At 42.8% G+C, this 14,994-nt stretch overlaps 1 protein-coding gene across 4 annotated transcripts in view; it reads right to left on the minus strand.

Annotated features, from left to right (window-relative positions):
- SLC36A4 (solute carrier family 36 member 4) overlaps positions 1 to 14,994 on the minus strand; it is a 113,267-nt gene that overhangs the window by 45,862 nt on the left and 52,411 nt on the right. For all 4 annotated transcript variants that reach the window (XM_083436589.1, XM_083436588.1, XM_083436590.1 and 1 more), the window contains exon 10: positions 14,550 to 14,719. In XM_083436589.1, the coding sequence (XP_083292715.1) occupies positions 14,550 to 14,719 (170 nt within the window). The remainder of the gene's footprint in view (positions 1 to 14,549; positions 14,720 to 14,994) is intronic.

A 14,994-nucleotide genomic window follows, 5' to 3' on the forward strand; every position in this document is an offset into this window, starting at 1 on the left:
AGCACCTCCAAAACGGAAAACCCTTTCGTCTAGCGGGTTTTACGTCTTGTGAGGCATTCGTCTTGCGGGGCACCACTGTATTTAGATTTTTAAAGAGAAAGAGAATTAAAGAACTTGGGCTGCACATTTAATATTAATTAAGGAAATAAAGGAGGTGGAGGGGGGAGAAGAGAGAGCAAGAATGCATGTGTAGTGGAGTTGATTTGATGTAAACAAATGTAAAGGGATGAAAATTTGGGGCACAAGAATTCATAATTTCACATATTCGCTCAGGGGGTCTGAACCGGGAGCATCTGACCAGGAAAGAGAGACCGGGGGGGGGGGGCAGGTCATAGTGCACAGTTTGATGAAAATGTTGACCCAGTGTGCAATGGCTGTGCAAAAGGCAAAATCCATGCTATGGATCATTAGGAAATGGAATGAACAGAAAACTGCCCGTATCGTATTAAAAGTAAAGCAACCCCTGACCATTAGGTCCAGTCGTGACCGACTCTGGGGATGCGGCGCTCATCTCGCTTTATTGGCAGAGGGAGCCGGCGTACAGCTTCCGGGTCATGTGGCCAGCATGACTAAGCCGCTTCTGGAGAACCAGAGCAGCGCACGGAAACGCCGTTTACCTTCCCGCCGGAGTGGTACCTATTTATCTACTTGCACTTCGTGCTTTCGAACTGCTAGGTTGGCAAGAGCAGGGACCGAGCAACGGGAGCTCACCCCGTCATGGGGATTCGAACCGCCGACCTTCTGATCGGCAAGTCCTAGGCTCTGTGGTTTAACCCACAGTGCCACCCGCACCCCACATTGCCATTATGCAAATCTATGGTGAGACCAGACTTGTAATACTGTGCACCATTCTGGGTATTAAAAAGGATATTGTGGACTTGGAAAAGGTGCAGGAAAGCCAGTCAGTATTTGGGGTGTCTTAGCTTAGAGAAAAGGCGTGTTAAGTGCAGCCATGATTGAGATGTTTAAAATTATGCAAGGTGTGGGGGGAAAGGGAAGACGTGAAGGCTTTTCTCCCTGTCTCATAATATGTACAAGAACTCGGGAACAAACAATAAAGCTGAATGTCAGAAGATTAAGGACAAAAGTTTATTGACGTAGCACATTGTTCAAGTGCAGAATTTCTTCCAATTGCATGCAATGATGGCCACTAACGTAGATGTCTTTAAAAGAGCGTTATTTATTTATTTCATAAAATGTATATACTGCTGGATTGAAAAACAACAACAACCTCAAAAAAAAGGTTAACAAAGAGACAAAACCACAAAATTCAAAACTGTACAGTCGTAGCTTGGAAGTCAAACGGACATCAGTTCCTGATATCCGTTTGACTTCCAAAACGTTCGAAAACCAAACCGCAACTTCTGATTGGCTGCAGGAGCTTCCAATCGGAAGCTGCAGAAGCCCTGTTGGATGTTTGGGTTCCAAAAGAATGTTCACAAACCAGAACTATCACCGGGTTGGTGGCGTTCAGGAGCCAAAACAGACGAGTTTCAGGGTGTTCGGGATCCAAGGTATGACTGTATTTTAAAACATGCAAAAGTTACAATACTGTAGCAGATTAGAATGACACAAATTCACAATGGATACCACCAGTTGCTTGGAGCCACAAGTATGGGGGGCGGAGCAGGGGAGCATTCAGTACCTATTTATGGGTTTCTGACTGGTCACTGCCAGAAGACGACACTGGACTCAATGTGTTTTTGGCACACCCCATTTATTTTTGAAACATTTAACCCACCAAGGTAGCTTTCAGAAAAGGAATTTATAAAACAAAACAAAAAAATGCAAGTTGGAAAATAGCGCCGGCTCATGTTGCACTAAATAAATGCCACAACAAGTTTCTGTAGATAAAATGGAAAACTACTGATATACTGTAGAATCACAGGAGAGATGTACTCTCACCATTCATAGTTTCATAAACTATGTCTACCCACAGTAATATATATATATATATACAGTAATATATATATATATATATATATATATATATATATATACACACACACACACACATATATATATATATATATTAGATACTCTGGAATTGCATGATGGTTGAAAATTAATACATTGATAAATACAACCTTAAAAGCCCAAAATGCTCTAGCCTTTAGCTTGGAAAAAGGAGGGTATTCCAAGATTCCAAGACTTCTGGAGTTTGTAGTTCTCTCATGTACACAAAAACACAAACACACTGCTGCTGCTTATTTGTGGTTCCATGACAACACCAGAGACCTACATAGTAGTCATCTTCTGAATCAGGCATAGATGTCTGACGGCAAGCAATTGGTCTGTCAAGCTTTATCTGTCAAGTAATTTCCAAGCCCCCAGTTCATTGTCTGCTATCATCATCATGCTTACGAATCCATTATTTCCTTGAAGTTTCTTCCCTTCCCTTTTTTTTGAATTAAAAATAAGGCCTATTTCAAACAAGGGAAAATAATTTCTGAGCTCACTGCAATCATCGCACATTTTCTCAGCTTAGCAAGAGCACAGCTTACCAAAGATGCAAAGACGATCAAAGTGTAGATTCAATATTCATTTTCATTCAGACACAAAATCTAAATTACGTTTATTAGAGCCTTGACAATTATTTTGTCATTAGCATTCTGCCAGAGATTGGTTGGGAGGAATGATTTGATGAATTCGAAAACGCCATTGTTACATTTCCACGACTCCACTAAGGGATAATGGCACTTCCAGTTTCCAAATGGCTTTTAATCAGTCACTCCCCCTGCCCCAAGTTTTGCAGCAAAGTTCCTCAGAGTAAACATCCTTACATCTAGGAATGTGTGTCATGTGACATACAAAGAAGGGCAAACAACAGTGATATGATCTCCTTATTCTGATTAAATTCATGGGTGGAAAGTAAGGATGCAAAACCCACCGTTCGGAATCTAACCAGTCAAAAAGGATTTGGTCAACTAACCTGTCAAACAATGGGGAGGTATTTCTATAGAATTAAAGTTTGTTACAATAAATATATACTTTAATGATCAACTGGTTGGACAAAAGCAATTGGTTTCCTCGATGCGGTTTGCATAATTGTTCCTGGCTTCATAAATCATGGATTGTGAAGCCAAGATCAGGAACGCCCTCCCATCAGATGTCAAAGCGATAAACAACTACCTGACATTCAGAAGACATCTGAAGGCAGCCCTGTTCAGGGAAGTTTTAAATATGTGACATTTTAATGTATTTTTCATCTTTGTTGGAAGCCGCCCAGAGTGGCTGGGGAAACCCAGCCAGATGGGCGGGGTACAAATAATAAATTATTATTATTATTATTATTATTATTATTATTATTATTATTATTATTACTCCTCCTTCAGCCTTCTTTTTGGTCCAGCTTTCACTTCCATACATCACTACTGGGAAAACCATAGCTTTTACTATACGAACCAGAGAACACTGGCTTAATACTGGCCAACGAACCAGAAAAACAAATGTGGATGTCATCACAGATGATAGAAGAGGGGTGAAAGAAAAGTGCTGAGCCCCAGAACTCATGCTCAGCTTTGTAAACCATGTGCGTAAGTGTTCAGAAACACAGTTCCCTAAGAGGCACATTAAGAAACACCCTTGGTAGCTCCAGAACCGTGTGCCACCAAGCCCGATTCGAGATATTAGCAGTGGTTTGCACCACCCTAAAATGGCTCAGGATCCAAATATCCTCCATTACCAAATAGGCAGGAAACAGTGGGTTTCTTTTAGAAGGCAGTTCATAACTGAACTGACTTTTGCAAATTTTCCTTTAATCGAATTGTTACCTACCGTATTTTTCGCACCATAGGACGCACCGGAAAATAGGACACACCTTGTTTTAGAGGGGGGAGAACAAGAAAAAAAAAATCTCCCCCTCTCTGCCCAGCGCCCCTTCAGCGAAGCGGCAGGAGGTGCTGCGCAGAGAGAGGGAGAATTTTCCCCTCTTGTTTTCCCGCTCTAAAACAAGGTGCCGTTTAATGTGCGCTCAGGCGGCTACCTTGGAAGCCTGGAGAGCGAGAGGGGTCAGTGCACACCGACCCCTCTTGCTCTCCAGGCTTCAGGTTCCTTTCGACCTGCTCTTTGGGGCTGGCGGGGGGAAGCCCACCACCAGCCCCAAAGAGCAGGTCAGGGAGCAGCGGAAAGGCGCAGCGGAGAGGCTGCTGCCATAGTCGCACGTCACTTCTCCAGCTGGGAGAGGGTCGCGGGGCTATGGCTTCTTTAGCCCCGCACACGCTCTCCCAGCTGAAGAGGTGGCACACGGCTAAAGAGGCTCCTGACATAGCCGCGCGTCACCTCTCCAGCCGGGAGAGGGTCGCGGGGCTATGGCGTCTTCGCTCCATAGGACGCACACACATTTCCCCTTCATTTTTGAAGGGGAAAAAGTGCGTCCTATAGAGCGAAAAATACGGTAATTTACAAGCTGCACAGGGTTTGTTTTTTTCTTCTTCTTCGTCATCAATAGATTTGAGTTTCAAGACTGATATTCTGTCAGCAAACAGAGAGAAAGGGAGAATGATTAAACCCTCATCACCCACCCAAGTACCCTGATTTGGCCTTTTTTTCCTGCTGCTGGTGAACTTATTCCCTTCCACAGAGGGTAAAAATTGCTATGTTGTCTGCAGGGGGAGCAGAATGTTCTGTTTCTCTCTTAGCTGACTGGAAAATAAAAGTGTTGTAAGCAGGGGAAAACAGCAGCCTTATTAGTCTATGGTCTAGGCATCTAAAAATGGGGTGCTTGTTCCCATTTGGGGTGAACAAATGCAGTCGCCTATTGTTGTTGCTTTTGATAACCTATGACCCTAATAAAATTATCAGCCTCTCTGGTTATTTCACTGAAAAAGCACCTTAATTATGGAGGAAATAGCCAAAAACCGCAATATCCATTTTGGGGCTATAGGTTTCACACCTTTTGCCCAAGAGGGCTCCAAACTGACAGAAAACAACCATAATGTATTGAAATAATTTTTGGGAGCATCACTGGGGGGAAACAGAGGACCTGGCAAAACCTGTAATTAATGCAAGTAAAAAAAAGCTCTGTCTTTTTCTTTTTTTAAGAGTTCACTTACACATAAAATTGTTTAGAGAAACTGAATGGCGCTCTAAGAAACTAAAATGTTCCAAATGTAGCCTGCCAACCTGCACTAATCGGTGATCAATCATTTCTCTACTGCCATAATATTCCTGGCACAAAACAATAGTCTGCTCTCGTCATCTGTCAAGCCAGTTCCACAACTTGAGACCTACTGCATGCAGGACACATGTGGCCTCTTCTGCAATAATAATTGGAGTTTTCTTTACCCGTAAGTAGGCTGAGCAAGTGGTTGTTTAAAGGAAGAGACTTACAAGCAACAGAATGCATACAGTGGTACCTCAGGTTACATACGCTTCAGGTTACACACTCTGCTAACCCAGAAATAGTGCTTCAGGTTAAGAACTTTGCTTCAGGATAAGAACAGAAATCGGGCTCCGGCGGCGCAGCAGCAGCAGGAGGCCCCATTAGCTAAAGTGGTGCTTCAGGTTAAGAACAGTTTCAGGTTAAGAACGGACCTCTGGAACGAATTAAGTACTTAACCTGAGGTACCACTGTAATCGGGATGCAACTCCAGAGAGTTAAATCCTGGGGACAGTGTAGGAGATTGAGCTTTGGTCAACCAACATGTTAACTGAACACTGATAAATTATCAGTGGGCCTGTGAATTAAGAGCTAAGTTATTTAGCTGGGAGGAAAAGCTGTTTTGATTCTACACAGTGTGAATGTTAATACAGAATGAAGGAGAGTATTTACGACGGTGATGAACAACATCCTTTGTGGTTAACCTGCAAATCAGCACACTTCCTTCAGTATCATAAAGAGGGATTGATAATCCAGAAATGCATATTAAACCAATTGACTAATTAGCTGGGGGAGCTAAGGATTCTCCTTAACAGCTGAGGCGTTTCCCAATGGCGTTGGAAAAGCATATGAAGGAAGCCGTAAGAGTATCAAAAGAAATTCAACTGGAGAGAGACCTGTTGGAATGTAATGTAAAAGTGCTGTCTAAAAGGTATAAAATATTATTGGAATGGGAGACAAAGGATGAGCAAGTAAAATCCTCAGTGATACACTGGGCAATAGATATTGGTCATAAAGTAGACACGGTCGCATGGGAACAATTGTGGAATATGAATATAAAAATTACAGAATGTTATGGTCTAAGAGAGAATTATATAAAAATGATATATTGATGGTATCTAACACGAAGTAAATTGGCAAAAGTGTATAAATCTCAATCAAATAAGTGTTGGAAATGTAAAGAGAAAGAAGGTTCTTTTTATCATATGTGGTGGTCTTGTAGTAAGGTTAAAGCTTACTGGGAAATGATATATAATGAATTGAAAAGGATGTTTAAAATAACTTTTGTAAAATAAAATATATATAAAAAACCCAGCAGCTTTTCTTTTGGGAATTATAGGGACAGAACTACCTAAACTGTATAGAAACTTATTCATGTATGCTACTACAGGGGCAAGAATGTAACTTGCCCCGGCTTTAGCAGAAATGTTATAAGGATTTAAGTATAAATAGATCAATAGAATATTATAGGTAAAATAAGGTTAGAATGTGTTAAGATAATTATAGGATAGAAAACAGAGGAAGATGGAAAGGAATTGCTGAAATAATTGATAGAAGTGGAATACAAAAAGGGAGGTGTGAGGAGGTCGGTGAAATAAGTGAATGAAAGATAAGATATTGAAACTGAGTGTTTTAAATTGTTTTTGTTTGGTTTTGTTAGTTTAATGTGTTAGTGTTATGAAGTGTTTTTGTGTTGTATTTTATTGCTTTTATTGTTTTTGTTTTGTTTTGTAGTGTTTAAATTGTTCAAAAAGTAATAAATATTATTTTTTTTAAAAATGTAACTTGCCCCAAAATGGAAAGAAGCAGATGTCTCAGTAAAGGAAGAATGGATACAAAAACTTATGGAATATGAAGAAATGGCAAAACTTACCGGAAAAATAAGAAATCAAGACAAGAAACTTTTTATGAAAGAATGGAAATGGTTTATTGAATATTTACAGAAAGAGGGGGAAGGAAGTCAAGTTTTGAAATGTTAAAATGATTGTAAAATTAGTGAAATGTACAATCTGAAAAGCATAAATAATTTTAATTTTTTTAAAAAATCCAGTCTATTCAGAATGCCTTGCTAAATTCACATTTCAGAATTCCTCGCTGCTCTAAATTAAAGCTACACAATTATATACCAGGTTTTAATTTCATCCAGTATTCAGATCTGTAACAGCTTTCTACAATAAAGGCCAAGTTGAATAAATAATAGTAATAGTAATAAGTGGCAGAAATAGAGTATGTAAACGAAATGTCCAGAGTAGAATTCTCAGTGGATTCATTTAACCTGCAAAGCTTTTAAATATGACAGCAAGTCCCCTGGGTTTCCTTGAAATCCAACATCTCTTTTCAGAGTTTAAACACTGCAGTTTATACATTCAGGTAGATTCCGATTTACTTTCACAGGTATTTTCTCCTTTGAATAAAACTGTGGTGCTAGAGGCAGCTCTTAAAGGTAAAGGTAAAGGGACCCCTGACCATTAGGTCCAGCCGTGACCGACTCTGGGGTTGCGGAGCTCATCTCACTTTATTGGCCAAGGAGCCGGCGTACAGCTTCCGGGTCATGTGGCCAGCATGACTAAGCCACTTCTGGCGAACTAGAGCCGCGCATGGAAACGCCATTTACCTTCCCGCCGTAGCGGTACCTATTTATCTACTTGCACTTTGACGTGCTTTCGAACTGCTAGGTTGGCAGGAGCAGGGACCGAGCAACCGGAGCTCACCCCGTTGCAGGGATTCGAACTGCCAACCTTCTGATTGGGAAGTCCTAGGCTCTGTGGTTTAACCCACAGTGCCACCCGCGTCCCACTGAGGCAGCTCTTACTGTATACTAAAAGGCTCCATGGCGGTGATTCCTAAACTACGCACTGGGACGCACGACACAACAGATAGGAGAATTGCTGGACTGCGCCTTGAAAAAATCATGCTGCCATGCGTGATAATACCCACTTAAGAGGTTTTATTAAAATCAAGTGGTAATATATATTTCATTAAATGAAAAGGAAACAAAATGCAGGAATGTTTTCTGATCAACGGCGCAGTTGCCCCTCGCCAATGTCATGGGCGGTAACGCCATGCTGAGGGAAGAAGCAAGGGCACCGTCAACAGAATTGCAACATGGCAGCCTGAATTAACAGACTGAAGGGAATGCCAGAAGCATCACCACTGTGCAAAAAAACAAAACCCAACAGTGTCAGGGTTCAGGATAAAACTAAACCAGGCAAATGAAAAGAAGGACATGCAATGTTAACCAAGTTATCCTACAGCTGCAAAATGCATGCAATGTTTGAGAAAGAGTGTGTGTGTGTGTGTGTGTGTGCACGCGCACACACACACACACATTCACACACCATATGGAACATAAGGCTGAAGCAGTGTCTTCGGTTTTTATGTAGAAAGAAACTCTGTACATTGGGAGTTTGGGGGGGAGACAAGTCTAAGGAAACAGAATTGTTTTTGCAAGATTGTGAAACTTAAGACTTAGGGATTGATAGCAACCTCAGGCACTAGAATAGGAAACCCAATGTATTTGTTATTGCCACTTGTCGTATTTGATAGTTTCTACCCAAACACAGAAGTTTTCTCATTCATTCAACCTGTGCTGTATACCCTCTTTTGAAAAAAGAAAGCAAGCCAGCCAAATCTAGCTGCCACATTTTCTCTGCACAACAGTCATAGAGGGGCTGTGTTCACACGCCACAGTAAACCGCAGGTCACATCAAACCCTAGTTTATGGTTTACCTTGAGCGGGTCAAAGAAATGACAACCGGTAAGCCAAGAATCAAAGTTTGCTGCTGCTCACACTTAGGGAATGACTTCTGCGTTCAAAGTAAAGCATTAACTATGGTTTACTGTGATGTGCAAAACTGAGCCATCACTTTTATCTACAACCAGACAGACTCAGCAAGCGGGTATGAAGAAACCGGTCACAGTGTCTGCCCTTTATTAGCGGAAAACCAGGATTGTTCTAGCAGTATCACACACAACACCACAGCACTATGTTATCTAATAAGACATATTGTAAAAGGTGAATAATTCATAAGCAAGGAGCAGCAAACTATAAAACAGAGTATGTTTATCTTAAGAACAGGGCCCTGTATTAGAGTTCTTTTAAGTTATAATTCGAATGATGACTTTGATTTTTCCTGTGCCCCTTGAGTCCTTTTTTGAGGGGAGTACATTGCAGCTCAATCATTCAACATTCTAGCCAAGGCAACGCATTAATAAAGAAAACTACTGTATATATGTTTTCCAGGAATATCCCAACTATTTTCAGATGACATTCAAGGAGTGCATTGTCCCTAAATTATTTTGCATCGGACAACAGGTAAAGATGTACCTCTCCGTCCAGAGTTTTGGCGAGGGGTGAAGCATATGGCGATACTTTAATTCCTCTTCTGTTGCATGATTTATCTGTGATTATTACTATATTGATTTGCCCAAGTGTGCATGAAGTTTGGCCTTACCATCAGCCAGAAAAACACCAACAACATGGGTCAGGAGATGTTGCCAGCACTCCGCACATCAGCATTGGTGATCACAAGCTGGTGGTAGATGATTTTGTCTACCTGGGTTCCACCATAACAAGTAACCTCTCCATCGATGCTGAGCTGGAGAAGCGTGTTGGCAAGGCGACTATGGCAATGGCTCGCCTCTCCAAAAGGAAATGTAACGCTAACGTCCAATACCAAGAGGAAGGTCTACCAGGCTTGCACGTTGAGCATGCTGCTTTATGGTAGTAAGATAGGGGCAACTTACTCCCATCAGAAGCGTCAACTCAACACATTCCACATGTGCCGTGTCAGGAAGATTTTGAGCATCACATGGCAATACACGAGTCCGAAACAAAGAGGTGCTCTCCCCCAAGCCCACATTCCCTGCACGTTCACACTCCTGTCTCAGCAACCTCTACACTGGCTTGGTCATGTCCACAGAATGGAAGATGGCAGGATACCCAAAGACGTGCTCTACAGGGAGCTGGCTTCAGGCACCAGGCCCATTGGTAGATGTCAGGAGCTTGCCGGCTGCCAGCTTGAGAAAACAGCACACAAGAGGTAATTAACAGAAGATTTATTGCACACAAGCAATTAGCCTCCGACCGCTCTCTGTGAGCATCCATCACAATCAAGTTGACCCCTCTGAAGAATCCTTCCGGCTACTGCAGAATATCCTGAACCTCCTACCCTTACGTTTCGGGGGTCATCTTCTGTCTTGGACTTTTCCCATTTGTCTAGTCCTAGGACTGATGGGTTCAGCTACCTCCTCTTCCGGTGAGGAAATGCTCTCCCTCCCTGGTGCCGTGAGTGACTGTGATTCCTCAAAGAGGTGGCTCTCATCCAGCCCGCCTTTCCTGAGCTGCCAAGTCTCATTCCTGCCAGCTTCAGAGGGAGGACAAGACGTCAGCCCACTGGTTCCAGCTGTCTGAGAAATCTGCAAGTCTCCCTGTTCTCCTTCTGCCTGCCTGCCTTCTATCTCAGGCTGTCCTTTTTGGTTTGGGGCTGTTGTGTTCATGACAGCGGACCTACTCCGTGCTACAAGGATTTCTGCAAACGTGACATGAAGACTACTAACATCAACCCTGCCGTGTGGGAATCCCTTGCAGATGACTGGGAATCCCTGCAGACATGCAGTCAGGTCAGCAGTGACCAGAGGAGAAATGATCCGTGGGAGCAGAGCCCTGGTCCACCTGCAGCAGCACAAGTGGATGCCTTCATCTTCCCCTGCTGCAACAAAACATGTCTCTCCCACATCAGTCTCTACAGCAACAGCAGGAGCTGTAACTCTCCAACGGTTTGACTTTACTCCAAAGGCGCATTCTTCCATTGTCCTCCAAGACAGTGCCATGGGAAAAATTCTCAGAATATATGCATGATTTAAGTGAAAAACAAATAACGCTTGTAACGTTCAGAGAAGCTTTGTAAAAATGAAGGTTAAAATTATGGCTTGAAAGCAGATTTAATTTAAGAAGTAGATATGAACCAAGAAATGTGTGGAAAATTGAGAAGGGAAGGAGTACCAGCCAAGTTGAGGGAAGTCAAAAAATGAGAGAATGGTTTTATAAATTGTTTGAATTGTATTAATTTGTCTTACTTGTAAACTGAATAAAAATTATATTTTTTTAAAAAAAAAGAGACAGATAGATGCCAGCCAGTTACTAAAGGGATGCTGTTTAATTTTTTTTCTTAATTGTTAATTGTCATCTTAAGGTCTGTTTTGTGCCACTCTGATAACCTTGGGTGAAGCGTGCATCACAACTACCTCCAAATAAATAAATCGCAAAATTGTAATGTTGGAAGGGACCCTGAGGGTCATCTAGTCCAACCCCCTGCAATGCAGGAATCCCAACTAAAGCATCCCTGACAGACGGCCACCTGGCCTCTGCTTAAAAACCCCCAACGAAGGAGAATCCGCTACAGTTCAAATAAAAACTGGAATATAGAACAATCCACAATTCAACCGATAAGATCAAAATATTAGTATAAAAACCCAGAACAATTACAAAAATAATTTTACACCTGCTTCCTGAACATGCACAAATTCTATCAGAATACTTTTCAGATAGTTCCCCCCACCCCACCCCCGGCTCGGAGCATATTTGCAACATTCATAAGAACCGCACAGAGAATTACCAAACTCAGTACTCTCAAGAAGCATTAAATAAAGAGATGGTGGGAGTACAATTGAAGTTAAGTTTTGCATACTTTATGTGAATGATTCATGGTGGTGGTGGGGATTTTTAGGGGGGGGCAGGGAGTCTCGAACATTTTCCCGCATCTCCATTTCTGAAACAATAAATCTCTCGGTTTACTTATCACATTTGCATCCTGCCTATCTTCCACAACGTCAACTCAAGGCAGCATCCAACTCACTCACTCCATCAGCGCAAGGATTACTGCCAGCACAGCAAAAAAAAAACCCTCCACATTCCACATAATCTATTCCAAGGGATACCCCAATGCTCTGAGGAGGGTGGGGCACAAACAGGGAGCGAGGGCGGAGAGTTCTACTGCACAAGCAGTAATCCTTTTGCTGATGGAACGACTTAGCTGGATACTGCTCAGTTACTTTGGCCATAAGTTCCGCAGTTCACAATTCAGTTTAGACTGCTCAGTGTCACCTCTGCCCTTTCCTGTGCTGTAAGATCACTGCCTGAGTCCCTATCCCAAGTACCAAATGAGGAATGGTGGCTGGCTAAGAGTTCGGGCCTTTTCGGTGGTGGCCCCTCAGTTATGGAATGTCTTCTCCAGAGAAGACCACCTGGCTCTGACTGGTGTATTTCTGGCACCAGACACAGAGCTTTTTACTGTGCTACGGGTCCAACATTATTTTAGCTTTGCAATGGGTTTAGCTTCTGTGCTGTCCCTTGGTGTTTTTTTTAATTTTCTCTTGCTCTAACGAACCCAGTTTGTTTGATCTTATAGCTGCAGGGTTTCCTGCGTTCCAGCTGCATTTTATGCACTTACGGTTTATAACGTTGCTGTTCACCCTTACCCACAACCCGGAGAATTGCCAGCAATGGGCAACTGATAAATTAAATGAGTAATAAATAAAATTTGGCTCCCTTCCCATTTACACCAGTGTGAAGGCCTTGGGCAGAATGTATGGATTATGCATTAACTGCCCTTGATCTTCCTTCGTTCCTTTTGGAAGGGGGAAAAAAGGGCAGCGCAAGGCGAGGCTCGTACGTCACGCCTGAACTTTGGTTGCATCACTGATGGTTCGGAGAGGCTGCTGACGCATCTGGGTGTATCTGGCAGCCTACGCAGCAGGTAAAAGCTTCCCTCCTCCCATGCCGAATCCAATCACGTCTCCCTAGAAAATCATCTTGACACAAATGCACACAGCATAATCGAGTTAAGCTGCGCAGAAACCAGAACAGTTTGAATGCAAAGTGGAAAGATACTTGACCGGCACCTCTTCTTCAAAGGGCTTCATGACTGTGCAAATGCCCAGCTGCAAGAACAGAAGTCACGATCGAGCCTTTATCTTATTTAACACGGCACCATCAGATGAGCAACAAGAGGAACAGCAAAAGAGCCGTTGTAGAATTCCTACGAATTATCACATCTCTCTCTCTCTCTTGTTTGAGCTGAGCATCTTGTTGTTGTTGTTGTTTAGTCGTGTCCGACTCTTCGTGACCCCATGGACCAGAGCACGCCAGGCACTTCTGTCCTCCACTGCCTCCCGCAGTTTGGTCAAACTCATGCTGGTAGCTTCAAGAACACCATCCAACCATCTCGTCCTCTGTCGTCCCCTTCTCCTTGTGCCCTCCATCTTTCCCAACATCAGGGTCTTTTCCAGGGAGTCTTCTCTTCTCATGAGGTGGCCAAAGTATTGGAGCCTCAGCTTCACGATCTGTCCTTCCAGTGAGCACTGAGGGCTGATTTCCTTAAGAATGGATACGTTTGATCTTCTTGCAGTCCATGGGACTCTCAAGAGTCAGCTGAGCATCTTAGTTTTATCAATCCTGATGGGCCTTCGAGGATGGGGAAAGCTTAGCCACAGCAGATCCACACACTGGAATCTTCCAGACTGAACCAGTGAAATGAACTCTACACAAGGCTCTCCTTGAAGAGCCCCACATGAGCTAGTGATCTGTTTTAATTTTTTTTTAAATGTGGTTTTTATTGTGCATCTATCGATATATAATTATTGCAAACTATGGGGTACTGGTGTTTCATTATACCTTTATAAAAAATGAAAACTGAATCCAGATCACATGGATATAGTACACACATCCACAAAGCTGCAAGGTGGGTTTAAGACTGAATTAGCTTTAAGCTCAGAGTCAGACTACATTATAACGGCACGCTGCAAACATTGCATGCAATGGAAACATCTCAACGGCCAAAAGATAACAGCAAATCACATGAATCCAGATACGTTCCTTGATGTGTCTGTTTTCATAGGATATATGTGGGCATTTGGCTACTTTATGGAGGGGGGTCAAATATCAGTAAATGCAATTTACCGTATTTTTTGCTCTATAAGACTCACCTTTTCCCCTCCTAAAAAGTAAGGGGAAATGTGTGTGCGTCTTATGGAGCAAATGCAGGCTGCGCAGCTATCCCAGAAGCCAGAACAGCAAGAGGGATCGCTGCTTTCACTGCACAGCGAACCCTCTTGCTGTTCTGGCTTCTGAGATTCAGATTTTTCTTGTTTTCCTCCTCCAAAAACTAGGTGCGTCTTGTGGTCTGGTGCGTCTTATAGAGCGAAAAATACGGTAAATCCTAAATTCACCAGGCCCCAGTGAACCCTTTCCTCACTGCCCAAGATACTGCTTTGTCAAGGGAAACCCAAAAAGTTAGCTTCACAGCTGCCTTCTGCAACCTAGGACCCTCCAGATGTTCTGGACTGCAATTCCGACCAGCATCAACCAGGGCTGATGGGAACTGAGGTCCAACACATCTGGAAGACACAAAGTTGGGGAGGTCTGCCTTGCACATAGCCTTGTACTTACAGGTTGAGCAGACCAAGAGCACCCTGACCGCCATCTCGCAGAACAGCTTCAGCTTCTGCTGCACTCGGGAAGCAACTGCCGGAATGAGGATCTCAGCCGGGACGTAGAACTGAATCGAATAGGTAATGAAAATCCCAAAAGAGTAGAGAATCTTGACCATATGGTACAACCTGTTGGAGGAGGAGAGAAAGCCACACGTTTGGACAAAACTCACACTGGTCAGAAGGATACGATGAACAAGTCTGCTTCAAGGAAAAGGTGTAATTTCACAAAGAATAGTCTAAGCACTTGCCCAGGCATTTACTTGAAGGATCACCACACTACAAATCTGCCCATTTGACCACTATGAACTGTGCAACTGGCACTTTTACAAATGCCACATAATACTCATTTGCACTCACAAGAAATCAATCTTTTAGTGTTTTAATGTGTTGGAAGACGCTGA

This window comes from Podarcis tiliguerta (genome assembly GCF_965153285.1).
Source record: "Podarcis tiliguerta genome assembly, chromosome: 4".
Lineage (NCBI taxonomy): Eukaryota > Metazoa > Chordata > Lepidosauria > Squamata > Lacertidae > Podarcis > Podarcis tiliguerta.